Source organism: Pristiophorus japonicus, chromosome 20 (assembly GCF_044704955.1).
Source record: "Pristiophorus japonicus isolate sPriJap1 chromosome 20, sPriJap1.hap1, whole genome shotgun sequence".
Lineage (NCBI taxonomy): Eukaryota > Metazoa > Chordata > Chondrichthyes > Pristiophoridae > Pristiophorus > Pristiophorus japonicus.
The window spans coordinates 18,097,232-18,123,479 of NC_091996.1; the positions used below are offsets into that span (position 1 = coordinate 18,097,232).

At 42.4% G+C, this 26,248-nt stretch overlaps 1 protein-coding gene across 1 annotated transcript in view; it reads left to right on the forward strand.

Annotated features, from left to right (window-relative positions):
- nup188 (nucleoporin 188) overlaps positions 1 to 26,248 on the forward strand; it is a 95,488-nt gene that overhangs the window by 51,653 nt on the left and 17,587 nt on the right. The window contains exons 22-37 of the mRNA XM_070863838.1: positions 2,232 to 2,298; positions 2,401 to 2,526; positions 5,535 to 5,668; positions 8,427 to 8,533; positions 11,336 to 11,425; positions 11,621 to 11,737; positions 11,864 to 12,033; positions 18,022 to 18,091; positions 18,525 to 18,592; positions 19,786 to 19,981; positions 21,447 to 21,524; positions 21,716 to 21,801; positions 22,217 to 22,362; positions 23,902 to 24,089; positions 24,184 to 24,384; positions 24,818 to 24,910. Of these exons, the coding sequence (XP_070719939.1) occupies positions 2,232 to 2,298; positions 2,401 to 2,526; positions 5,535 to 5,668; positions 8,427 to 8,533; positions 11,336 to 11,425; positions 11,621 to 11,737; positions 11,864 to 12,033; positions 18,022 to 18,091; positions 18,525 to 18,592; positions 19,786 to 19,981; positions 21,447 to 21,524; positions 21,716 to 21,801; positions 22,217 to 22,362; positions 23,902 to 24,089; positions 24,184 to 24,384; positions 24,818 to 24,910 (1,937 nt within the window). The remainder of the gene's footprint in view (positions 1 to 2,231; positions 2,299 to 2,400; positions 2,527 to 5,534; positions 5,669 to 8,426; positions 8,534 to 11,335; positions 11,426 to 11,620; positions 11,738 to 11,863; positions 12,034 to 18,021; positions 18,092 to 18,524; positions 18,593 to 19,785; positions 19,982 to 21,446; positions 21,525 to 21,715; positions 21,802 to 22,216; positions 22,363 to 23,901; positions 24,090 to 24,183; positions 24,385 to 24,817; positions 24,911 to 26,248) is intronic.

The window sequence follows — 26,248 nt, forward strand, 5'->3', positions numbered from 1 at the left end:
GCACTTAAAATAATTCTTTCATAAAATAAAGTCCAAGTTTGTATGGTGCTGGAAATGGAAGTAAATTGGGTTATTTAGATTTTCCATGAATTGCCCACTGCAAACTGCTGTGCTTTAATAGTATGGTTTAGTTAACAGCTACATATGTAAGTTGTCTTTCTAACCAATTTTAAAACCTAAATTCACCATCATGTCTATTTCAATACAAACGTCCAAGTACACACTAGTAAGCTTAGCTGTTGATGTGACATGTTGCTGCACCTGTGTGGTATTGCTTACCTGCGATTCTGTGTTTTCTGAATCCTGTATGGAAAAGCTCATCCGATAACTGCACCTATCAGTGAAGCTCATGAATTTTCATTTCTCCAGCCATCACAGACGGTGTTTCTCATACCAGCCCCATTAGCGCCAAATTCATTATTTTATTCATCTATCGGACCTACTGAGAAAGCACAATACACCTTGGTAATTGTCTGCAGCAACAGCTGGTTCTTGCACTGCTTGGAGATCTTTTCAGTGCGCAGAGTAGAAACACATTTGTTATGACATTATCCAAATCAATTATTCACTAACTTTTTGTTCAGGACCATTCTCAACAATGTTGCACTATGGAATAATGGTCTCAGCCCAAATTTACCACATGCTTAGCTCCTGATTTCAAGTTGCTGATTGCCGCTCAGGCAAATTCCAGGGGAGGGGGAGACAAGAATGATAATTCTATTAAAACTGGAGGTCCATTAGTTTGATTAGAGCATTTACTCAATGGATTCTGGAATAGCTTTGCTTCCTAATGACATTCATTTGCTTTCTCTCCTTGGCGAGCAAGAGAAAGAAATAATGGTGCAATTCAGTTCGCCAATATCCTGGTAGGCTGCGAAATTAGGCTCAGGCATAACAACAACAGGTTCCATTTCTCTAGTGCCTTTAATATAGTGAAACGTCCCAAGGTGCTTTACAGGAGCGTTACTAAAAGAATATTGACACCGAGCCACATAAGGAGGTATTAGGACAGACGACCAAAAGCTTGCTCAAAATGGGTAGGTTTTAAGGCGCGTCTTAAAGGGAGAGAGAGCTAGAGAGGTATTATGCCCTTTGCCAACACACTTTGTTTTCTCATAAGATTATAGGTTCCATAAATTAATTCTATGATCCAACGCTTACAATTTATGACATGCAATGGATGGGAGTAAACGTTCTTGGGCATAATAGTATATCTTTGTATCGCTGGGCTGTGTACTGGCCGTTTGCCATACCTGTCTGATATCTTCATTAGCTGGAAAATCACTGCACTGTCAAATCATTTAGTTCAGACTGAAGCTGCAAATGGACTCGCGCTAACAATATGAAAACAGCACAACAATATTAGACTTAAACACAGTTTGTTCCGATTCTAGAAAATAAAGCGCTTAGTTTCCAAGTCCCTTTTCAAACACTAAACTGGGTCCTTTGAGATTTTTATGTAAGCATATTCCTTATTCCCATGAGATTCTGTCTTGCCAGATAAAAAAGAGATGTAATAAAGTTGTACTGAGTGAAGACAGCTAGCAGTTAAATATGAAATGTACATCTCCATATAGCTTTTTACACTTTAGATATAAAGCACATCTTTTCACATAAGGCAAGTATCATAAAATTACAAATTCTTTCTCCACCAATTGGTAATCTATATTAATCCTACTTCCAGAGTGCATAAGACATAGACAACACCAGCCACCCTCTCTTGACACTATGCGTCTGGAAACCATTGCAGGTCTCCAATTTTTTATAATCGGAGGGAGGCAGTTTTGGTGCAATTAGTGTGTACTGATTTCGACAACATTCTGTATTGGCTCAACTACCACACACACCCACACAGCAAAGACAAAAGCATTCCTTTCAGAATGCAGTTAATAACATTCCAATTTAAATTTGCCATATTTGGGCTAGTTAAACATTTGAGAATAGATACAATACAGACATTTTATGACATGATGCGGGATGGGATTTTGCACCAGTACTGTTCATTTAAATTAATGTCTGCTAACACATATGTTCACATTGTGATATTACCATACCCCATAATCACCCTGGAAACGGGTTAAGTATCAAGAAACAAATAGAGCAATATTTACCTTTTGGGACCCTCCTATTTTTAAAAATGCTCTATTTGTTTAGTTAAGGTGAGCAATGTACGTGGAGGTATCATGCAATTTTAATCCAGTTGCAATTTCATGTTCTTATCAATATCATAGGTTGCCTGATTCTTGAACTTATTTATACCATCCTGAACCTGAATCCTACGGAGGAATCACAAGGCAGGTATGGTACAAGGAATGCGTGTTTGCAGTCTGAATTTATTTTTGGGGAGGGAGGATTTTATTTGACAAAAAACTTAACATTTTTCTTTCCTCCATTCACTAGTTCACACAGTCTTCAGACTTTGTGCACCCATTGTTTGGCAAACACAGAAGCAGGGCAGGCCATCATAAATATTATGGCTATTGGGGTGGACACCATTGATGCGGTAATGGCAGCACAACCCAGCAGGTAAGTTGTAATACTGAGTTTGGTTTGGCAAGGTGTTTATAGGAACTTCAATGAACTCCCATTGCATTTTCAGCAGTACTGAGGTTCTACTGATTGACGTCACTAGAAAGTTTTCTAAATGCTGCACAACATAAAATACCTGCACCTACAAAACTTTGTAAAAGATTTAATGGTAGGTTGTGTGTGAGGGGTCGCATATAATTGGTACATATAAAAGCAATCACTCTTGTTAAATTTCAAATAATAATCTGCTAAAAGTGGACGATTATTTAGATTTTTTGCTGTACAGCATACCAAGTGCTGGTGAGTAGATAATTTCTTCACCTTTCCCAATCGTTAATGGCTTCAAATACTCACAGGTCATATAGGGTACACGTTTGATGCAAAGCAAACCCTTTAAAAAATTTTTCTCCCTCAGCAGCAATTACGTATTAGAAAAGTGGGTGCTGATGTTCAGTTTGACAGTTCTGTTTTTCACAGCTATTTTGTTTCACTGAGTGAGGTTACAAGATTTTAATGCTGAATGGTAGACATTTTTGTGCTATGAACTCATGCTCACTAGGAACTGCATTGAAACTACCCAAACGCATTTCACTTGGCAGTCTTATTGTCGACCAAGGATACAGAATCTTGGGATCACTCCTCGTGTCACGTGCTGGATTAATTAGCGAGGAACAAGTAAGATGTGTCAAAACATGGCTAAAACGACAGTGTAAAATGGAGGGCTTCCGGTTCCTGGAACGTTGGGAGAAGTTTTGGGGTGGGGAAGCTGTTCATGCGGGATGGGCTTCACTTAAGTGGTAGATATGGAGGATTTAAATTAGGCAAGGGGAAGGTAAACAAACAAACTAAAAAGAAAGGAAATGAATGCCTGTGAGGAAAATGAAGTCCTGGTCATCATTAACAATAACAACTTACATTTAATAGTATCTTTAAGGTAGAAACGTCCCAAGGCATTTCACAGGAGTATAATCAAGTAAAAATTGACACTGAGCCAAACAAAGGAACTATTAGGTGGAATGATTAGAAGCTTGGTCGAAGAGATGGTTTTAAGGAGCATCTTAAAGGAGGAGAGAGATTTGGAGAGGTTTTTAGGGTGGGAATTCTAGAGCTTAGGGCCTAGATGATTGAAGGCATATCAGCCAATGGTGGGGGATGCATAAGAGGCCAGAGTTGGAGGAACACAGAGTTGTCGGAGCGTTGTAGGGCTGGAGGAAGTTAGAGATGGGGGGGGGCGGGGAAGTGAGGTCTTGAAGGGATTTGAACACGATGCAAATTGTAAATTGAGGATCTGGGAGCCAATGTAAGTGAGGGGTGTTTGGTGCGCTTAGTATATGGGCCACAGAGGTTTTGATGAGGTAAAGTTTATGGATGTGGTGGATGGGAAGCCGGCGACAGGGCAACACTGGAATAGACTCATCTGAAGGTGACAAAAGCATGGATGAGTGTTTCAGTCATCATCATCATCATAGGCAGTCCCTCGGAATCAAGGAAGACTTGCTTCCACTCTTAACATGAGTTCTTAGGTGGCTGTACAGTCTACGAGGCCCACAGTTTCTGTCACAGGTGGGGCACAGTCGTTGAGGGAAGGGGTGGGTGGCATGCTCTTTCCACTGCCTGCGCTTGATTTCTGCATGCTCTCGGCGACGAGACTCGAGGTGCTCAGCACCCTCCCAGATGCGCTTCCTCCACTTAGGGCGGTCTTTGGCCCAGGGTCTCCCAGGTGTCACTGGGGATGTTGCACTTTATCAGGGAGGCTTTGAGGGTGTCCTTGTAATGTTTCCGCTGCCCGCCTTTGGCTTGTTTGCCATGAAGGAGTTCCGAGTAGAGCATTTGCTTTGGGAGTCTCGTGTGTGGCATGCGAACTATGTGGCCTGCCCAGCGGAGCTGATCAAGTGTGGTCAGTGCTTCGATGCTGGGGATGTTGGCCTGGTCGAGGACGCTAATGTTGGTGCGTCTGTCCTCCCAGGGGATTTGTAGGATCTTGCGGAGACATTGTTGGTGGTATTTCTCCAGCAACCTTGAGGTGTCTACTGTACATGGTCCATGTTTCTGAGCCATACAGGAGGGTGGGTATTATTACAGCTCTGTAGACCATGAGCTTGGTGGCAGTTTTGAGGGCCTGGTCTTCAAACTATTCTGTTCCTCAGGCGGCTGAAGGCTGCACTGGAGGCAGTATTGGATCTTGTCATCAATGCCTGCTCTTGTTGATGGGAGGCTCCCGAGATATGGGAAGTGGTCCACGTTGTCCAGGGCCACGCCGTGGATCTTGATGACTCTGGGACAGTGCTGTGCAGTAAGGACAGGCTGGTGGAGGACCTTTGTCTTGCTGATGTTTAGCGCAAGGCCCATGCTTTCGTACGTCTCAGTAAATACGTTGACTATGTCCTGGAGTTGAATCTCTATGTGCGCAGACGCAGGCGTCGTCCGCGTACTGTAACTCGACGACAGAGGTTGGGGTGGTCTTGGACCTGGCCTGGAGACGGCGTAGGTTGAACAGCTTCCCATTGGTTCTGTAGTTTAGTTCCACTACAGCGGGGGGAGCTTGTCGACTGTGAGGTGGAGCATGGCAGCGAGGAAGATTGAGAAGAGGGTTGGGACAATGACGCAGCCATGGATGAGTGTTTCAGTAGCAGAGAGGCGGAGACAGGCGATGTTAGAGAGGGAAATAGGTAGTCTATGTGTTCGAGAGGATATGAGGTTGGAAGCCTAGCTTGGGGTCAGATAGTGTGCCGAGGCTGTTAACCGTCAGCTTCAACAATTCAGTTCAGCAATTCCCTCCCTAAATCTCTCCGACTCTCCACCTCTTTCTCCTCCTTTAAGACCTTCCTTAAAACGTACTCTTTCTAAGTTCCCAATAAAGAATATTGCAATTATGAAACTTTTCCTCTGAATGTTGAGTATTTTATATATCTGCATGCTTTGACAATTTAAAACTATAAATGTTATTTAACTTTCTGCTCTTGCTTTCCTCCCCTCCCAACCAATTGCCCAAACTGTAAATGCAGCAGCGGATCTGAAGGACCAGGTCAGACCCTCACTCAGACCATCAAACTTGCATTTTCTATTACCAACAATGTCATCAAACTGAAACCATCATCAGAAGTGGTCTCGCCGTTGGAGCAGGCCCTGACACAACATGGTATGTAATAATCATGGGACGCAATGAATAACCAGAAATAACATTTTGGAATTGGATGGAATTATTACTGCTGTTTGCTAATGTTATGCAGTGATTTTTACCTGTTCTTGGTGTTTGTTGCAACACAACAGATTATCAGTTGCTGAAGTAGTAATTCCAGGGAGACACTAAGTGACATATTTTGGGTTGACCGAAGGACTGAAATGAACCAATTGAAAACCAGAAGGGAAAGATGAAATGAATCTCTTGCTGTGGCAGATATTCCTTCTCTTGTTGAAATGGGAAAACTACACAGTCATTCTGCGTTGAAATGGGCAAACTACTTTTGAATCTGTTGAGATTATTGAACATAGCTTGATGGGGATTGGGAAAACTGTATTCAGACAAATATCATTTAAATACTTATCAGGGATATGCATTAACCAATTTGCAAAAATTGCTTAATTTCTAAATGCTTAATCAAGTGGTTAATGGAATAAGAATCTAACAGAATGTTGCATCCAATGGATTCCTATCATTAACTTTGAGTTCCATCAACTCTACACTCCCCTCTATGGAATGCTATCCTCTACTTTAGGTGGAGTTATGAGAAAGCATTTGCATTGTGAATTGTGCTTTCTGCTAGATAACCACAGTGTGGCATTGATAGTTGTGTGTTCCATACCATCTTTCCAGCTAGCTGAGTGTCACTGCTTTTTGAAGTGGACACAGGCAGGCCAAATTTCAAAACTCGTGTCCCTTAAATTGACTGGGTGGCATGACCGATTAGAAAGCAAAGATTAAGCCATATTTTGAAAAAAAAGGGGCAATAAACCTAGAGGTTAAAGACATTGATGGTAAAGGCTCTGTTGTCCATTTCTTTGAGCAGACAGTGGCGGACTGCGTGGGTGTGAGGTGGAACAATAGGATTCTCCACAATGTTATGAGCGGAATTAGTCTTTTTGTGGCTGATCGTAGCTTGCTTGCTCATTCCTCCCACCCAATTGTCACTGAATGTTACGGAAAAGTAACAAATAGTAAACCTCTTGCTGTAATCCTTGTTTAATGTCTGATAGGGCTGAGGAGCTCCTCCCGGAATCACAATGCAGATTTCGTCCCCGACGGGGCACAACAGACATGATCTTTGCAGCGCGACAGTTGTAGGAAAAATGCAGGGAGCAGCGCCAGCCCTTATACATGGCCTTTTTCGATCTTACAAAGGCCTTTAACACTGTCAACCGTGAGGGTCTATGAAGCGTCCTCCTCCGTTTTGGATGCCCCCAAAAGTTTATCAACAGCCTTCGCCTGCTTCACGATGACATACAGGCCGTGATCCTTACCAACGGATCCATTATAGACTCAATCCACGTCCGGACCGGGGTCAAACAGGGCTGCATCATCGCTCCAACCCTCCTCTCAATCTTCCTCGCCGCCATGCTCCACCTCACAATCAACAAGCACTCTATTGGAGTGGAACTAAACTACAGAACCAGTGGGAAGCTGTTTAAGCTACGCCGCCTCCAGGCCAGCTCCAAGATCACCCCAACCTCTGTCGTTGAGCTGCAGTATGCGGACAACGCCTGCGTCTGCGCACATTCAGAGGCTGAACTCCAGGATATAGTCAATGTATTCACTGAGGCATATGAAAGCATGGGCCTTACTCTTAACATCCGTAAGACAAAGGTCCTCCAATCATCAAGATCCACGGCGCGGCCCTGGACAACGTGGACCATTTCCCATATCCCGGGAGCCTCTTATCAACAAAGGCAGACAAAGGAGATTTAACATCGCCGCCAGTGCAGCCTTCGGCCGTCTGAGGAAAAGAGTGTTTGAAGACCAGGCCCTCAAATCTACCACCAAGCTCATGGTCTACAGGGCTGTAGTAATTACCCGCCCTCCTGTATGGATCTGAGGCATGGACGATGTATAGAAGGCACCTCAAGTCGCTGGAGATATATCACCAACGATGTCTCCGCAAGATCCTGCAAATCTCCTGGGAGGACAGGCGCACCAACATCAGTGTCCTCATCCAGGCTAACATCCCCAGTATTGAAGCACTGACCACACTTGATCAGCTTCGCTGGGAGGCCACATAGATCGCACGCCAGATACGAGACTTCCTAAGCAAATGCTTTATGCAGAACTCCTTCATGGTAAACGAGCCAAAGGAGGACAGTGGAAACGTTATAAGGACACCTTCAAAGCCTCCCTGGTAAAGTGCGACATCACCACTGACACCTGGGAGACCCTGGCCGAAGACCGCACGAGGTGGAGAAAGTACATCCGGGAGGGCGTCGAGCTCTTTGAGTCCCAACGCAAAGAGCATGAAGAGGCCAAGCGCAGGCAGCGGAAGGAGTGTGCGGCAAGCCAGCCCCACCGACCCCTTCCCTCGACGAATGTATCTCCCACCTGTAACAGGGTCTGTAGCTCTCGTATCGGACTGTTCAGCCATCAAAGAACTCACTTTGGGAGTGGAAGCAAGTCTTCCTTGATTCCGAGGGACTGCCTATGATGATGAGTACCAATATGGTATTTGTAATTCGGTCCTTGTAGCCAGATTAATATTACAGCTGGTTTTCATGTCCGTTGTGCCCCATCGGGGACGAAATCCGCACTGTGACTCCGGGAGGAGCTCCTCAGCCACAGGAAGACGGTTGAGGAGGACTCCAGCGACAACTTTCCCAGTGGCTGATAGCAGGGAGATTCCTCTGTAGTTGCCGTAGTCGGACTTTGTCTTTTGGCTTTTGATTTTGTTTTACATTCATGTTAACCATTTCAGGTACTCACGGTAATAATTTGATAGCAGTTTTGGCAAAGTATATCTACCACAGACACGATCCTGCACTGCCACGCCTCGCTATCCAGCTACTGAAGAGACTTGCAATGGTAGGTTATGTTTTAACATTTACACGTGCGAAGTCTGGTCTATTGAGGTAGCTGATCTCAGTAGAAGCTCTACTATTGGCCTCCAAACTCCTGGGGTTGGGAGGGGAAAATCGACCATTGCCACATAAAAGGTAACTGCACAAGATAAAAGTTCACAGGGTTGGGGGTAATATATTAGCATGGATAGAGCATTGGCTAAGAGAGTCAGGATAAATGGGTCATTTTCCGGTTGGCAAACAGTGACTAGTGGGGTGCTGCAGGGATCGCTGCTGGGTCCTCAACTATTTGCAATCTATATTAATGACTTGGATGAAGGGACCGAGTGCAATGTAGCCAAGTTTGCTGATGATACAAAGATGGGTGGGAAAGCAAATTGTGAGGAGGGCACAAAAAATCTGCAAAGGGATATAGACAGGCTAAGTGAGTGGGCACAAATATGGCAGATGGAGTATAATGTGGGAAAATGTGGGATTATCCACTTTGACAGAAAAAATAGAAAAGCAAATTATAATTTAAATGGAGAAAATTTGCTAAGTGCTGCAGTACAGAGGGACCTGGGGGTCCTTGTGCATGAAACACAAAGTTAGTATGCAGGTACGGCAAGTAATCAGGAAGGCCAATGGAATGTTGGCCTTTATTGCAAGGGGAATAGAGTATAAAAGCGGAGAAGTCCTGCTACAACTGTGCAGGGCATTGGTGAGGCCACACCTAGAGTATTGCGTACAGTTTTGGTCTCCGTATTTTAGGAAGGATATACTTGCATTGGAGACTGTTCAGAGAAGGTTTGCTTGGTTGATTCCGGAGATGAGGGGGTTGACTTTTGAAGATAGATTGAGTAGGTTGGGCCTATACACATTAGCATACAGAAGAATGAGAGGTGATCTTATCGAAACATAAAAGATAATGAGGGGGCTCGACAAAGTGGATGCAGAAAGAATATTCCCACTCATAGGGGAAACTAAAACTAGGGGACATAGTCTCAGAATAAGGGGCCGCCCATTTAAAATTGTGATGAGGAGGAATTTCTTCGCTGAAGGTTGTAAATCTGTGGAATTCTCTGCCCCAGAGAGCTGTGGAGGCTGGGTCATTGAATATATTTAAGGCGGAGATGGACAAATTTTTGAGTGATAAGGGAATAAAGGATTATGGTGAGCAGTCAGGGAAGTGGAGCTGAATCCATGATCAGATCAGCCATGATCATATTAAATGGCAGAGCAGGCTCGAGGGGCCAAATGACCTACTCCTGTTCCTATTTCTTATGTTCTTAGTTCTTTTGTTCTTCTGATCAATCCTGATTGCTGTCCAACAAACAGTGCTGTAAGTGTGCCTGTGCATGTTTGGTAAGGACAGAATTGGGCTCAGCTGTGGCAGAAAGCCTGCTGACCCTTAGTAAATATACTCGTGTATCAAAAATGGTCACTTGAGCAAGGTACTGAGAGACAACTGGTGCAATAAAGGGGATGTGAGGGCTGTGGGGCTAATACTGGTTTATACTGTAAGTGTGGGGGAATGTTAACTAATCCTGGGGGTGCTTTAACTTTGAGTATTTACTGTTCACACCCGTGAAGCACTTTGTCTTACAAAATGGAATTACATTTTTGTCAGCCAAAAAAACAATGTTATTTGGGGACATTGTAGTACTAGATAGTGATGGATCATTGTATTTTTCTATCTTATTTTGATGAGACCCTGTGCCATAAGCCAGATTCAACAATTGAATCTGCAGAAACCGATTCGTTGAGCTACCCTGTTTTACACTTGTGACGTACCTTTAGTGCTGATTTGAAATTGTATGTCATGGTTGGACCAGAGCTATGGCCAGGCTCCAGCTATGGTGAGTCGGGGTGTCTGGTGGGGCTACGGCTAAGCCCGGAGACGAGATGTGAAGGACTAGAGGTGGAGGGGGCAGGGTGCAGACAGCCATTTCCAATTGTTCAAGTTTTGTGGTTGAAAGTTATCGCATCTGAATGCCTTGATAAGAACACTGCTTTGCAATTGCTCACCAATATCCATTATTCTCTGTTTTCAACAGGTTGGTAACAATAGTCAGACAATAAGAGAGGATTGAAGGAATGAATGGGGAAATAAATGAGATAGAAAGAGGAAGAATATGTGATGCAATATGATGACACTGCTTGCAATCCTTCTGTCAGTCTATACTAGCAGTGTGTTTGACTAGATGTTGGCTTGAGACCCATTCCTGGCCTGTTGCTAATTTGAAACTTGTTTATCATGGCACAGAGAGGTTAGATTTTGTGACTTAACCCCTCCCCCCCCCCCCCACTCTAAATGTAATATGAATATGGTTAAAAGATGGCAACTTTGACTTATTGGTGTAAGCCTGTTGCCACTTGAGAAGATCTAAAATCTCCAATATTTAGTTAATTCGCAGGCATTTATCACTTTTCACAAAAGTATGAAAATAGTTTTATTCTTACCATGCCTATGTTTATCACTTGCCTACATGTACTATTGTGTATTTATGTAGTATGTATAGAACATTAAACATACCCTCCCAATAGTGTGCTTGTAAAATTTTAAAAATTATAGATGACCTCTTAAAAGTAAACAGTGAAATCCCTGGAGCAGTTCTTGAGGTGCAGACTATTTTTGATACTGTCCTTTACAAGCCTGATGAAATAAGTAATGATTGTGCAAGGGTCTGGACTAAACATCCCACATTCCCAGCTGAAGGAGAACAGATGGTGCGATGCTATCATTTGTGGTGGATAGCTACTAAAAGTGCAGTAGAGAAAAGGTATAAAGACAGGCATTGAAACATTCCCTTTTATACTTTTCCAGGTTGCCCCAATGTCAGTGTATGCCTGCCTTGGGAGTGATGCTGCAGCAATACGTGATGCATTTCTTAGCAGACTGCAGAGCAAGACAGAGGTGCCTATTTTCTTATTTCACAAAATGATAATGCTAATGCCCTATGCTACCGACTCAGATAAAAGCAAATGTACAATGCATTTGGCACAATTGGCATTCTGAAGGGAAGCTTAAAAATGTGAACTCTGCAAGCAAATGAGTTCCTTCAGATGCTGTCAAAAAGTTAAATAACAAATGATGTTCTCTGTGATTCAGGATATGCGGATTAAGGTGATGATCTTGGAGTTTTTAACTGTTGCTGTGGAAACGCAACCTGGCTTGATTGAGCTCTTCCTCAACTTGGAAGTGAAAGATGGCGCAGTTGGGTCAAAGGTGAGAAAGTTTTTTTTTTTAAACTGTCTGGAGGGCATTCCTCCCACGGTGCAGCTAAAAGCTGAACGTCATATTAACCAAATGTAATTTTAAACTAATAGTCTGTCCTGTGGTGTGTATTCGCAGGAGTTTATCCTGGGAGAATGGAGCTGTCTGCAGGTGGTGCTGGAGTTTATTGATGCCAAGCAGCAGGGAAAGTATTGGTGTCCCCCTCTCATCCATCGTGCTGCCATTGCTTTTTTGCACGCACTGTGGCAGGATCGCAGGGACAGTGCCATGACCGTTTTGCGAACCAAGTATGTCCATTTTCTTTTTTATAATTAAAGTATTTCTACTTTATTAGTAATCTAAATTTATATTTTTGCCCCCACCAGCAGCTGCTTTTAGTTTAAAAAAATATATATATATTTAACAAAGTCCAGAATCTAGATAGTGTACAAAATTAGTTGCATTGATCAGACAGCTGTTGGATTGTGGTACAGTTTAATTATGTTCTTGGGGACCAGCAAAATAGTTCTTGTAATTGAGATTAGCAATCTAACTATATCGCCAGCTATAACTGAGCTTCTATGGGACTGCTTGAGGCTGGGGAAAAGTGCTATATAAATGTAAGTTGCTTTTAAAAAAAATCTTAACTTACACAGGAATCTAATTCATTCGGTCACTCAAGTCCTCCAAAGGAGATAATCTGACTAATTGTCATCTTGTAAACAGTTCCATTCGCAATTCCTCAGATAATGAAGCAGTCTGTGCCCGTATGCAGCAAGACCTGGACAACATCCAGGCCTGGGCTAATAAATGGCAAGTAACATTCGAGCCAAACAAGTGTTTTACTGTAATGTTAAAGTTTTGTATCATGCGTTACACTGTGGTAGCCTCTCCAAGCTAGGATAGCAGGATTTTCCAGGCTCCACGACAGATGGACCTAATCTACTCCATGATCCATGGTGGCTTTAAAAAAAAAAATGCATGGGATGTGGGTGTGGCTAGCAAGGCCAATATTTATTGCCCATCCCTAATTGCACTTCAGAAGGTGGTGGTGAGCCACCGCTTTGAACCACTACAGTCCACTAGGTGAAGGTATTCCCGCAGTGCTGTTCCCGGAAGGGAGTTCCACAATTTTGACCCAGCGATGATGAAGGAATGGCGATATATTTCCAAGTCTGGATGATGTGTGACTTGGAGGGGAACTTGGAAGTGATGGTGTGCCCTTGTCCTTCTACGTGGAAGAGGTCGCAGGTTTGGGAGGTACTGTTGAAGCCTTGGCGAGTTGCTGCAGTGTATCTAGTAGATGGTATACGCTGCAACCACGCTGTGTGGTGGTGGAGGGAGTGAGTGTTTAAGGCTATGGATGGGGTGCCAATCTACGGGCTGCTTTGTCCTGGATGGTGTCGAGCTCCTTGAATGTTGTTGGAGCTGCACTCATCGAGGCAAGTGGAGAGTATTCCATCATAGTCCTGACTTGTGCCTTGTAGAAAAGGCTTTGGGGATTCAGAAGGTGAGTCACTTGCCGCAGAATACCCAGCCTCTGACCTGCTGTTGTAGCCGCTGTATTTGTGTGGCTGGTCCGGTTAAATTTCAGCCAATGGTGACCCCTAGTTTGTTGATTGTGGGGGGAATTCAACAATGGTAATGCCATTAAATGTCAAGAGGAGGTGATCAGACTCTCGTTGGAGATGGTCATTACCTGGCACTTGTTTGGCTCGAATGTTACTTGCCATTTATTAGCCCAGGCCTGGATGTTGTCCAGGTCTTGCTGCATACGGGCACAGACTGCTTCATTATCTGAGGAATTGCGAATGGAACTGTTTACAAGATGACAATTAGTCAGATTATCTCCTTTGGAGGACTTGAGTGACCGAATGAATTAGATTCCTGTGTAAGTTAAGATTTTTTTTAAAAGCAACTTGCATTTATATAGCACTTTTCCCCAGCCTCAAGCAGTCCCATTACAGCCAATAAACTGTTGAAGTGTGGTCACTGTTGTAATGTAGGAAATGCAGCAGTCAATTTGCACACAGCAAGGCCCCACAAACCGCAATGAGGTAATGACCAGAAGTTTTTTTTTGTGATGTTGGTTAAGGGATAAATGTTAGCCAGGACACTAGGATAATTCCCCTGCTTTTCTTCGAAATAGTGCCATGGGATCTTTTACGTTCGCCTGAAAGGGCAAACGGGGCCTCGGTTTCATGTCTCATCTGAAAGATGGCACCTCCGACAGTGCAGCACTCCCTCAGTACTGCACTGAAGTGTCAACCTGGATTATGTGCTCATATCCCTGAAGTGCGACTTGAACCCACACCCTTCTGACTCTGAGTAGCGAGTGCTACCCCCTGATCCACAGCTGAAAAATTAGATCATTCTGCAAGTACTACTGATGGGAAGGACTTCCCTGTGGGTGTAATGTGATGCATAACCCCAGCTGACAGATGATAATGCTTCTGACCAGTAGCACCTGGGTTAAATGTGACAACTGGCATTGAGACTGAAACCTTGCAAACATGTGACTAGAAAATAGCTGCTCTAAAACTGTTTTTTTCAATTGCTTTTTTACATGTTGACATTTTCTGTTAAAATTTGTGAAATTGTTAGACTACCCCTTGGATGCTGTAAAGTGTATCTGTTTGAAAGACACCCACCCCAGAAAATAAACCACTTGTTCTTGCCTCATCTCATAGCAGACAGGCTCTTGTTAACAGAATAGAGGAATCTGAAACCCTCTTGCTAAAAAAAAAACCCACATCAAAATAGGAAAAAATGCAAATGCTATAAATCTGAAACAAAAAATCAAAGTCTGCGAAGAGACAAGACAGTTTTAACATTTCAAGTATAACTGGCAGAATTCAAGTATAACTCTTGGGTAGAATTCAAAGTGGAAAGATAAGCTAAGCCAAGCAAAAACAGAAAATGGTGGAAACACTCCAAATTGGTCAGCATCTGTGGTGAAAACAGGATTAATGTTTCAGGTGTGGCACCCTCTGTCACAATAAATGCCTTGCCAGCGACGCCCATCTCCCAAGAATGAATATATTTTTTTTAAAACTCCAATCCATCTCACTCCCTCAGATACTGACAGACCCAGACAAGATCTCTAGTATTTCCTTCTATAAAGAAAATGGGGGAATTCAATTAAGGTCAGTGTTCAGGCCAGGAACTGCAGAATGCCGAGGAGAGAGATGAGGTGCTGTTCCTAAAGTTTGCGTTGAAAGTGGAAGCATAGTCCCACAATGTAGGATGTTGTATACAAAGGGGTTAAAATGGGAATGGGAGAGGAAGTTAAAGTGGCAAGCCAAAAGGAGGTCAGGGTTACATTTGTGGACAGCACAAAGATGTTTGGCAAAGTGACCTTCATCTGCATTTCCTCTCCTCCGTGTAGAGGAGACCCCACCTCAGTGAATGCAGTGTACTATGCTAAATTGGATGAAGTACACCCATCTCATGTGAAAGAAATGTTTTGGTGCAGGAAGAGGTGAATTGAACATGCTGTGGTTGCATAGAAAAGTGCCAGGGGAAGGACAGCTAGATATTGGGGTGGTGAAAGAATGAACAAGGATATTATAGAACAAACAATCGCTCCGCATAGTACAGAGGGAACATAAGAACATAAGAAATAGGAGCAGGAGTAGGCCATACGGCCCCTCGAGCCTGCTCCGCCATTCAATAAGATCATGGCTGATCTGATCATGGACTCAGCTCCACTTCCCCGCCTGCTCCTCATAACCCCTTATCCCCTTATCGTTTAAAAAACTGTCTATTTCTGTCTTAAATTTATTCAATGTCCCAGCTTCCACGGCTGTATGAGGCAGCGAATTCCACAGATTTACAACCCTCTAAGGAAATTTCTCCTCATCTCTGTTTTAAATGGGCGGACCCTTATTCTAAAATCATGCCCTCTAGTTCTAGTCTCCCCTATCAGTGGAAACATCCTCTCTGCATCCACCTTGTCAAGCCCCCTCATCATCTTATATGTTTTGATAAGATCACCTCTCATTGTTCTGAACTCCAATGAGTAGAGACCCAACCTACTCAACCTTTCCTCATAAGTCAACCCCCTCATCCCCGGAATCAACCTAGTGAACCTTCTCTGAACTGCCTCCGAAGCAAGTATATCCTTTCGTAAATATGGAAACCAAAACTGCACGCAGTATTCCAGGTGTGGCCTCACCAAAACCTTGTATAGCTGTAGCAAGACTTCCCTGCTTTTATACTCCATCCCCTTTGCAATAAGGCCAAGATATCATTGGCCTTTGTGATCACTTGCTGTACCTGCATACTATCCTTTTGTGTTTCATGCACAAATACCCCCAGGTCCCGCTGTACTGCGGCACTTTGCAATCTTTCTCCATTTAAATAATAACTTGCTCTTTTCTGCCAAAGTGCATGACCTCTCACTTTCCAACATTATACTCCATCTGCCAAATTTTTGCCCACTCAATTAGCCTGTCTATGTCCTTTTGCAGATTTTTTGTGTCCTCCTCACACATTGCTTTTCGTCCCATCTTTGTATCATCAGCAAACTTGGCTACGTTACACTCAGTCCCTTCTTCCAAGTCGTTAATATAGATTGTAAATAGTTGGGGTCCCAGCACTGATCCCTGAGACATCCCACTAGTTACTGATTGCCAACCAGAGAATGAACCATTATTCCCGACTCTCTGTTCTCTGTTAGTTAGCCAATCCTCTATCCATGCTAATATATTACCTCCAACCCCATGAACTTTTATCTTGTAACCTTTTATGTGGCACCTTCTGGAAGTCCAAGGCTTGACAGGGTAGATGTTTCCTCTGGCTGGACAGTCTAGAACCAGGGGTCACAGTCTCTGAATAAGGGGTTGGCTATTTAGGACTGAAATGAGGAGACATTTCTTCACTCAGGATGGTGAATCTTTAGAATTCTCTACCCCAAAGGGCTGTGGAGACTCAGTATTTGAGTATATTCAAGACTGAGATCGATAGATTTTTGGATATTAAGGGAATCAAGGGATATGGGACAGTGCAGGAAAGTGGAATTGAGGTAGAAGATCAGCCATGATCTTATTGAATGGTGGAACAGGCTCCAGGGGCTGAATGGTCTATTCCTGCTCCTAATTCTTATGTTCTTATTAGGATAATCTGGCTATTATGGAGATGAGAACAGTGGAAGGTGAGGCACTATTCTGAGGAAAAGAGGAAGGGGTGAAAATCGAGGCACGGGAAGTCGAAGTTGACCACTGTTAAAGGGAAATGTTAGTCGAGTATAAACAACATTTCAGAAGCTTTGATGCAGAAAATGCCTTCATTGGAAGAGTTGTAACGAGGACTGAAAAATGGAGAGAAAGGGAAGCAGTCTTTAAAGGAAGTGGGGTGGGAAGAAGCAGAATCCAGGTAGTTTTGCTGAGGCCTGTGGGCTTGATGTCTATGGAGAGCCCATTTCCAGAGAGGGCAAGAGACGATTAGGATAGACAGGGAATTAAGAGATGGACCGCACACAGGTGAGGGATGGGTGAGAAGTGGAAGTGCAGTTAAACAAATTCTCATGGTCAGTAAAAGCAGGAAACTCGACCAACACACAATCATCAATGGAATGGAGGAAGAAGTTAGGGAAGGACCTGAATCGGATTAGAACAAAGATTGTTCCACTTGTCCTACAATACATGGAAGTGTGTAACTGTGCTGAAGGATAAAAATAATAAAGTAATTAAAAATAATTCCTGTTTTATTTGACTTGGTTGAAATTAAAGATGTGCCATCAGTCGGCACAAAAGAAAAATCCGTGGGCTGAAGGGCAAGTTTTTTAAATGGCTGCCCAGCCAATATTCAACATCTCTGCTTACCTAAATTCTAGAGCACTGGTTTAAAAGTTGCATTCAGATCACTACATATTGTGGGAATCAGACAAGTCATTGCAAAATCTGAGATGGGAGATGGGGGAGAATCAAGTGGCTGTTAAATTCAGACGAGTGCTAAGCTGCTGTAACTGAATTGGGGGTTCTCTTCGTTGTTGGTGACTCAGTAGGCATGTTAGACTGGCACAAAGCTACTTAATTTTGTCCTGTTAGAAAACCTGTTGGCTATTAAGGAGCCTTGGAGAGTTGAGAGTAGAGGCTGCTTAGAGATCAAAGGACTTATTTGCTCTTTTAACCAAAGCAAACAACGGGATAAGAGTTCCTTAAAATACTGAAACTCAACCTACACTGGTGGATGGGCTGAATTCGAATATCTATTCTAAATACATTATTGCGGAAAGATACAGAATATTTATTTGAGACTACAAGCTATAGTGTCCAATGGTTTTTATTTTTCAGGGATCGATTCTGGGAGAATTTAACATCTGTGCTTTTTGGAGAACTGCCAGCACCCTCTGACATTAGAGAGGTATGACGTTCATAAACTTAAAAAAAAAATTCAGCTTTTAGTATGTACCTTCTCCTTCTCCAAAGAGGTGCCTCTTGCCTCTGTTGAGCTCTTCAGCATTCTGCATTTTAATGGAAAGTTCTGGCTGTAAATTTCTCAAGCATTAAAACTGCTGTAAAGGTTATTGTTGTAGCTTCCTAATTGAGTTTATCGACACTTTTCACAAGGGCATTGTCCATGTCAGAGGTGGTCCTAGTGATGAAAATGATGTTGAAATCTTCTGGCTAGCCTTCTAGGCTCTCCCTTCCATCTTTCTCTCCACCTCCTCCAAAACCTTCAGTGCCAGTAAACATCATCACAATACCTTAAAATCAATTATGTGTAAGCACTGATACAGTTCACAGTGTATTCTTAATGGGTTTTACCATAATTAATGTCACTTGTTCCTCGACAGAAAAGTGTCCTGGAAACCTGTGCCTTCATCCTGAAGATCATCTGCCTGGAAATTTACTATGTTGTCAGGTACCACTCTTGCTAATTTAGGAGCAGCAGCAGTTTCTTTGTATAGCAGTGTTATTTATAAAATAACAAGCTATTTCTACAGTAACTGTTATTGGTATCCCACCTTGGTACTGAAACACCCATGACTGAAATATTCCATTGGCTTCAATTCATTGCAGCCTGGAAGCATTTCTGGCTGATGTTTCCTTGCGTCTTTGTAAATTGAGTACCATGCCCACTTCTGCATTAGAGGCACAGCAACTGCTTCACTAGACTGTTAGACCACAGCAGCATCCGACTGTTTCACTGTGGTTGGTACTACGTCAGTTTAGTTTGTTCAAGTCAATTGTTTGAATGTCTGGGAAATAAAAATAACATTCACCTGATGGGATTGGTCTTTGGTTAGATTGAAACAAAGTTGTGGGCACTGATGACCAGTGTTGGAGGTCTGCTTTACATAAGAACATAAGAAATAGGAGCAGGAGTGTGCCATTCGGCCCCTCGAGCCTGCTCCGCCATTCAATAAGATCATGGCTGATCCGATCTTGGACTCAGCTCCTCTTCCTCGCCCACTCCCCATAACCCCTTATCTCCTTATCGTTTAAGAAATTGTCTATTTCTGTCTTAAATTTATTCAATGTCCCGGTTTCCACAGCTCTCTGAGGCAGCGAATTCCACAGATTTACGACCCTCAGAGAAGAAATTCCTCCTCATCTCAGTTTTAAATCTTATGGAAGTTTAGATTTATGGATTTACACATTTATAAGATTTTCTCTTTCCCATTATAGCCGTAGCTTCCCCAGGATGCTTGCACTTTCGGTGTTAAGGGAAGGACATTTTGTCGTGTGAATGTTTATTCTTTTTTTAATAGATGGGCTGAATGAGGAATCGGATTTTCTTTTTGTTTTCGTTATCTGTGCAACTACAGATTTATTTTTGATTTATTTTGGACAGTAAGTAGATCAAGTCTGATTTAAAAAAAAAAAAAAAAAAAATTCCCATCCTTGATAATTAATCACAATTATGTCAGGTGTTTGTACTGGATTCACAATGCCAGCTCAGTCAGAAATCGTTTAATTATTTTTAATTGATTGGCATGTTACAAAGGTGCAAAAGTATTGGTCCAGTCTTGGAGCTGAGCCGAGCTAAGTGTGAATTAAGAAATTATGACTATTCCTAGATACTTTTTGATTCATGTTATTTTTGTCTGTCAGGGGTTCTCTGGATCAGTCTTTAAAGTACACACTGAAGATGTTCTTTGATAAGAAGCGATATGAATATTGGTCTGAATATATCAAATCACTTGTCACCCACATGGCGGAGACAGAAACAGAGGGGGCCTCCACAATTCTCGAGTTCCATATGGTGATCTCTGCCTGGAGAATGGTTCTCGTTCTGGCAACCAGCTACGTAAGGATAAAATATCATTGGTTTTCTGACTACTAACATCTTTTTGGAAGGTTAACATCCCGAGAGACTGTGGTTCAGATCCAGCTTCAGCAGCTATTACAGTGATGGCCGTCAATGAAGTGTCGCGTTTTGGCCATCTGGTTAAATCTAACTGATTGCAATTGTTCAGAACCTGGACTGCTTGCCAAATTTTCCTACTTTGTCTGAAATATTGCCACAGAAGTTATGGGTATCACCTGTATTATGCAAATAGGGCGTTGCAACGTTGTAACCTATCTGCTGAGGTTACAGTAGTATCTGATAAAGTATAACGAAACAGAATTAGGACAATATAATATACACCAAAATTAAACAAAACAATCATGTTTATGATGGTGTGCTGCAATAAATGGATTTGGAAGGACTCAGTGCTACATGCTCTTGTCTGTCTTGTGTATTAATGTGCCTGTAGCGAAGACTAAAAAAAGCCATGGTTTCTCAATTTTATATGAGAAAAAGAAAACTCATTTATATAGCACTTTATGATGTAAGTGCCTCAAAAGCGTTTCAGAACCAATTACTTTAGAATTGCTTTCACGGTTATATAGACCATGTGCTAGCTAATTTGTACACCACTAGGTTCTATGGCTATTGAATCTTGTTTATAGTGGTATAATTGAGGGATGAATGTTTGGACAACAGGATAACTCCCTGCTTGTCTTCAAATAGTGCCATAAAATCTTTAATGTCCACCCGAACGGACAAACTGGGCCTCGTTCTAACGTTTCATCTGAAAGATAGCACAGCAGCCAATGCCGCATTCCCTCCGTACTGCACCTGGATTATCTGCTCAAGTCCTCGAGTGGGACTTGAACCCACTCTGAAGCGGAGGGCTGCCAAATGAGCCAAAGTAATAGTGAGTGTAGCAGTAACAAAGGAGTGCTTCATGAAAAAGAGATGGTTCTGGGTAGTCCTTGATGTGCAGCTGACTTTTAAAACATTTTCTTGGGATGTGGGTGAACTGGCATTTATTGCCATGGGGCCATTGAGTCAGCCATGGAGTGTGGGGCTGGGGTACACATGTAGGCCAGACCAGAAAGATACCCAGTTGTAGACTTCCAACAAATACAATCTCACAACATTCATTTTCTGGTGCTAGCCCGCAAATGACCACATTTATTGAATTCAATTTACCATGGCGGGATTTGAATCCGGCATCTCTGGGTCGCTAGCTATTAGCTTAACCACTACGTTACTGTACCCATATGTTCCAGTCCGTAAAATCCATGCAATATGCCCTGCCAACAATGACCAAACCTTCCCATTTTCAGTGAAAAGTTAGATCATTCTTTGTTTGAATTGACATAACTGCCTAAATATTTATATTGCGGCCAATGAGCAGGTACAATGAATCAATGGTGTTTTATGACACACCATGCGCTTAGCCAAATAATTGTGCTTTATTCTTGGCTATTTTATTCTCCAGGCGGAGGTGATGCATCTAAGTGATTGTTCATTACGGCTGCAGTTACTACAAGATGTTCTAGATGGGACCAAAGTTTTGGTGAGTTTCTGTTCTTATTGCAGTTAAATTCACAGTCTTGGTTATATTGATGGAATTCAGCACATTGAAGGCCCTCTTACACATTTCCTGATGAACAGTTTTAGGCTGGTATTTGTTGGAAGTCTACAAGTTAGTTTCTTGTCCACCTTTTGTGCTGGACTGTCACCTTAAAATCATGTATTTTTTTGCAGCTGTTGACTCCTTCATCTGCTCCCTGTCTGCGAATGGGATCTATGCTGGCAACGCTACTTCTAGTCCTGTTGAAACAATGGAAAAGGTAGGAAACGGGGAGATTCACTTGAAGATGAAGGGTAGTCTGTTTGGGATTTGATCACTGATCGATTTGAGTAATGAATATCTTCTGCACCTTTCAAAATACATTGTGGGTTTCTGTTACATTTGCAAAATTGTGCTTTTGTTTTTATTCTGTTCCTTGAAAATGTTACAATTGAGGTAGGATGTGTATCAAATACACTGTCAAGGAACAGAATAAAAACAAAAGCTATTTCTGCTTCCCAGTAATCGATCCAAGAACATCCCTGAAGGCAGCACATCTCTGGATGTTGCCCTGGATTTGCTGCTAATTTATTTGAAGGAAATGATCATATTACAAACACATGTCCTTTAATAAAGTAATGGCACAGCTGATTTTGTTGCAAAGAATACTGATTTTAATTTTTTCCCCTTCTCAGCATCATTGTTCATGTGTCTAAAATCCTGGACCCCCTGGACCAAATTCTCGAGAGCCTGTCGCAGAGTAACCAGTACTTCATGGAGAAGACAAAGGCGAAAATATTTTCAGCTATCATAACTATCCTTCAGATCAAACATCTACAAGGTGAGACTTTCACTTCCTTTTTAAATGGATTTTCTTCCAGAGATTGTATCCTGCGTTGTCTTAAAACAGTATTCGAGACAGTGATTGCCCTGGACAATGGGTATGTGCCCAATGGCTCAAGATCAGCATCCTTGGAAGGTAATGGAACGGCTCCAGCTGGAAGAAAACTTTACACATGTAAAAGTAAAGCTGAGATGGTGGGAATGTACGTGCGAAAAGCTAAATGGAGGAGAAACATCAGAGGGACAACTATAGGAGCTGACAGAGGAGAAAGCTTGCTGTGTAGACATGGTTAGGATTATTGACTGGCTTTCTTTTCAGGAACCTGGGTCTCAATACATCATGCAACTCATAATTTCTCCTGTCTGACAGTTAACGGTCCTAATTGAAATTATTTTAGCAGTCCTGGCCGCTTGGGTCCACAGCAAAAGTCCAGTGAGTTTTAAAAGCAGGCAGTTTCAAAGAAGCCAGCCAACTATACTGGAGAGGGAGTCGATGTACTCCACACTGAGAGGCATTGGCTGACCATCCTGTAAGTAGGGGTATAGTGTATGCTACGGGAAGACCTGGAGCAAATCCAAAAGCATGTAATTTGCTGACAGTTGCAACAATTCTTGTTCTTGGCAAAAACAGTGAAGCATGATCTGCTTCAGAATGGAAAATGGTCATTTGTTACTGTAATGTGCTGTTTGGTCCATTACTCCATAATTTATTTCAAACATTGGCCTTATTTTACCTTTTTTTCCAGTGAATGTCAATAGCTTACACTTGTAATTGATAACATGCATTGAATTATATTGCTAAAGACAAAAGAGAATTCATGAAATAAGTGAGTAGAACTTTTCTTTTTGCAGCCTGCGCTAACTAATCTCTTGTGACATTGCTTACGGTGTCAGGAGAATATAATCGTTTATACCGATGGGAGCAGTAGCACACACAGCAGTAAAGGCACTGCCTTGAGGAAAGCTAACAAATTCGAACTAAACCAGAGTAGACATGACCAGATTTAAACACTACAAAAGCAAAATACTGCGGATGCTGGAATCTGAAATAAAAACAGAGAATGCTGGAAATCTCAGCGGGTCAGGCAGTATCTGTGGAGAGAGAAAGAGTTAACGTTTCTGGTCGATTGACCTAAAACGTTAACTCTTTCTCTCTCCACAGATGCTGCCTGATCCGCTGAGATTTCCAGCATTTTCTGTTTTTATTTCAGACGTGATTTGTTGTGTTTTATGAATACGAGCTAGATGCGAATGTGACACACTTCAAATGTGACAGTATGCCATTTTGAGGTGTGATGGGCGTGCTAGAAACAAGTGTTTTTTTTGTGTTGTATGCATATATGTGTGCGTGGCAAATTGTATTATTTAGTGTGAATTAAGATGGTGGCACAGGGCAGATTCAGAAATCTGAGTATAAATTGCTTGAGCTGTACATGTTATGACGTATTGTAAATTCAGTTATAATCACTGCCTTGTAATTCACTTGCAGCTATTTACTAGAGTGTAGTTCATCATTTTTAAAATCCTTTTTGTTTAGTTAATGACTTCCCCCAGTATTCCCAAATGCTCATGACTGTGTGCGAGACCATACATAACGAGGCGATTGTCTTGTTGGACCAAACCCATCATTCACTGAGAACCGGCGACACTGGTTTACCTGATGACACGGATAGTATGGAGACAGATTGTGCACCTCGTTTACAGCACAAGGACCAGAAAGATGGGGTAAGGGGAGAAAACAATTGTTTATTTATACACCTGGGAGAGGGCTGATCTAAAGTTTATGGTCTCTGGTTATAATCGGTCGTTCTGTCTCCAGGTGTGTGTGCTGGCTCTGCATCTGGCCAAAGAACTTTGTGAAATGGATAAGTGTGGCGACCACCTATTTTTGATCACTCGGAAGGTTCCGGTCCTTCCTGCCATGCTTAGCACCCTGGAGCTTAGTCTTCGAGTCAAACAGAATCTACACTTTGCAGAGGCAACACTGCACTTGCTTTTAGTGCTGGCCAGAACTCAGCAGGTAAGCAGCGTTTCTTAATCCTAGTGGTTTTGAGGATATCTGGCTCTCTCTATTAGGGTTAATGAAAACAGAAAATGCTGGAAATACTCAGCAGGTCAGGCAGCATCTGTGGAGAGAAATACAGTTAACATTTCAGGTCGATGACCTTGCATCAGAACAGATTTTGAAAGAAAATGAATACAACTTGTTATTACCAAGTCTTTTCAAGTCTCCCTCACAGTGAGCCTATATAAAAGACCGTGTCAATTATAGGTGCCTTGCTATGAGAAAACCTTTTCTGTGGCCCTCGATGATATAATGGTGTGGTACGGTGTATGTGCGCATTATGTCAATGATGCAAATAATATTTCAGTAATCCATTAACTGCTGTTATGAATTTTGTATGAATTGCTTTCTGTTAAGTCTACATTTTTCTGTCACTTCGTACTTGCAGGGAGCAGCTGCAGTGGCGGGAGCCGGTGTCCTACCAAGCATTTGTCTGCCACTCCTAAGCGTTTACCAGCTCAGCACCAATGGAACTGTCCAGGTAACACGGACTGAAGTGCTTGTTCAGTCAAGTCAAAACACAGTATGATGGGACACTAATACAAAAGCAAAATACTGCGGATGCTGGAATCTGAAATAAAAACAGAAAATGCCGGGAAATCTCAGCGGGTCAGGCATCATCTGTGGAGAGAAAAACAGAGTTAACGTTTCGGTCCATGACCCTTCGACAGAACTGTAATTGGGATTTATCCAGTTCTGATGAAAGGTCATCGACCTGAAACAGAATGCTGGGAGTTGTTCTGTAGTGATCATAGTGTAGGGTGAATACTTTACATGTGACGTAGTTGCGTTTTAAATTAAACCTCGTGTTTTTGAAAGTGACATCAGGGAGGAGAGGGTATTAGGGATAAGTACAGTATATACAAAAAAGATAAAATACTTCGAACCATGATGTTTCCTAGTCTGCTAGGGCTTTGGGGAAAATGGTTGTTGTCTGTGGAGGGCAACCAATCAGAATTGAATTGTGGAGATTCGATAGGTGGGTTAGGTTGTATGTCCCCTGGATGGAGCAGCTTTGATAGGCTGGCTGGTATTTTCTTATTCTTAGTCCATACATTTATTCTTATGGCTTCCTCAAAGCATGTTTGCTGTCTATAATGTTCTTGATAAATCCCAATTACTTACTCTTATTAGAATTATAAAATTATACAATGGTTACAGCATAGAAGGAGGCCATTCGGTCCGCTGAGCCCATGCCGGCTCTCTGCTAGTCCCACTTTTTCCTTCAGGAACTTATCCAATTGCCTTTTGAAAGCCATGATTGAGTCTGCCTCCACCACTCTTTCAGACAGTGCATTCCAGATCCTAACCACCTTTTTTTGAACAAGGGTGAAACATTTACAATTCTCCAGTTCTCTGGCACCACCTCCGTATTTAAGGAGGATTGGAAGATTAAGGCGAGTACCTCCGTGATTTCCTCCTTAATCTCCCTCAGCGTCCGAGGATGTATCCCATCCGGTCCTGGTGACTTACCAACTTTAAGTTTAGGCAGCCTTTCTAATACCTCTATCAAATCTTATCTCATCCAGTATCTCCATTACCTCCTCTTTCACTATGACTTTGTCAGCAGCATCTTCCTTGGTGAAGACAGATGCAAAGTACTCATTTAGTACCTCAGTCATGCCCTCTGCCTCCATGCGTAGGTCTTTTTGGTCCCTAATTCCGACCCTTCTTACGACCCGTTTATTATTTATATGTCTCTAGAAGACTTTTGAATTCCCTTTTATTTTAGCTGCCTCTTTTCCCCTCTCATTTTCTTTTTCATATCCCCTCTGAACTTTCTATACTCAGCCTGATTATCACTTGTATTCTCAAGTTG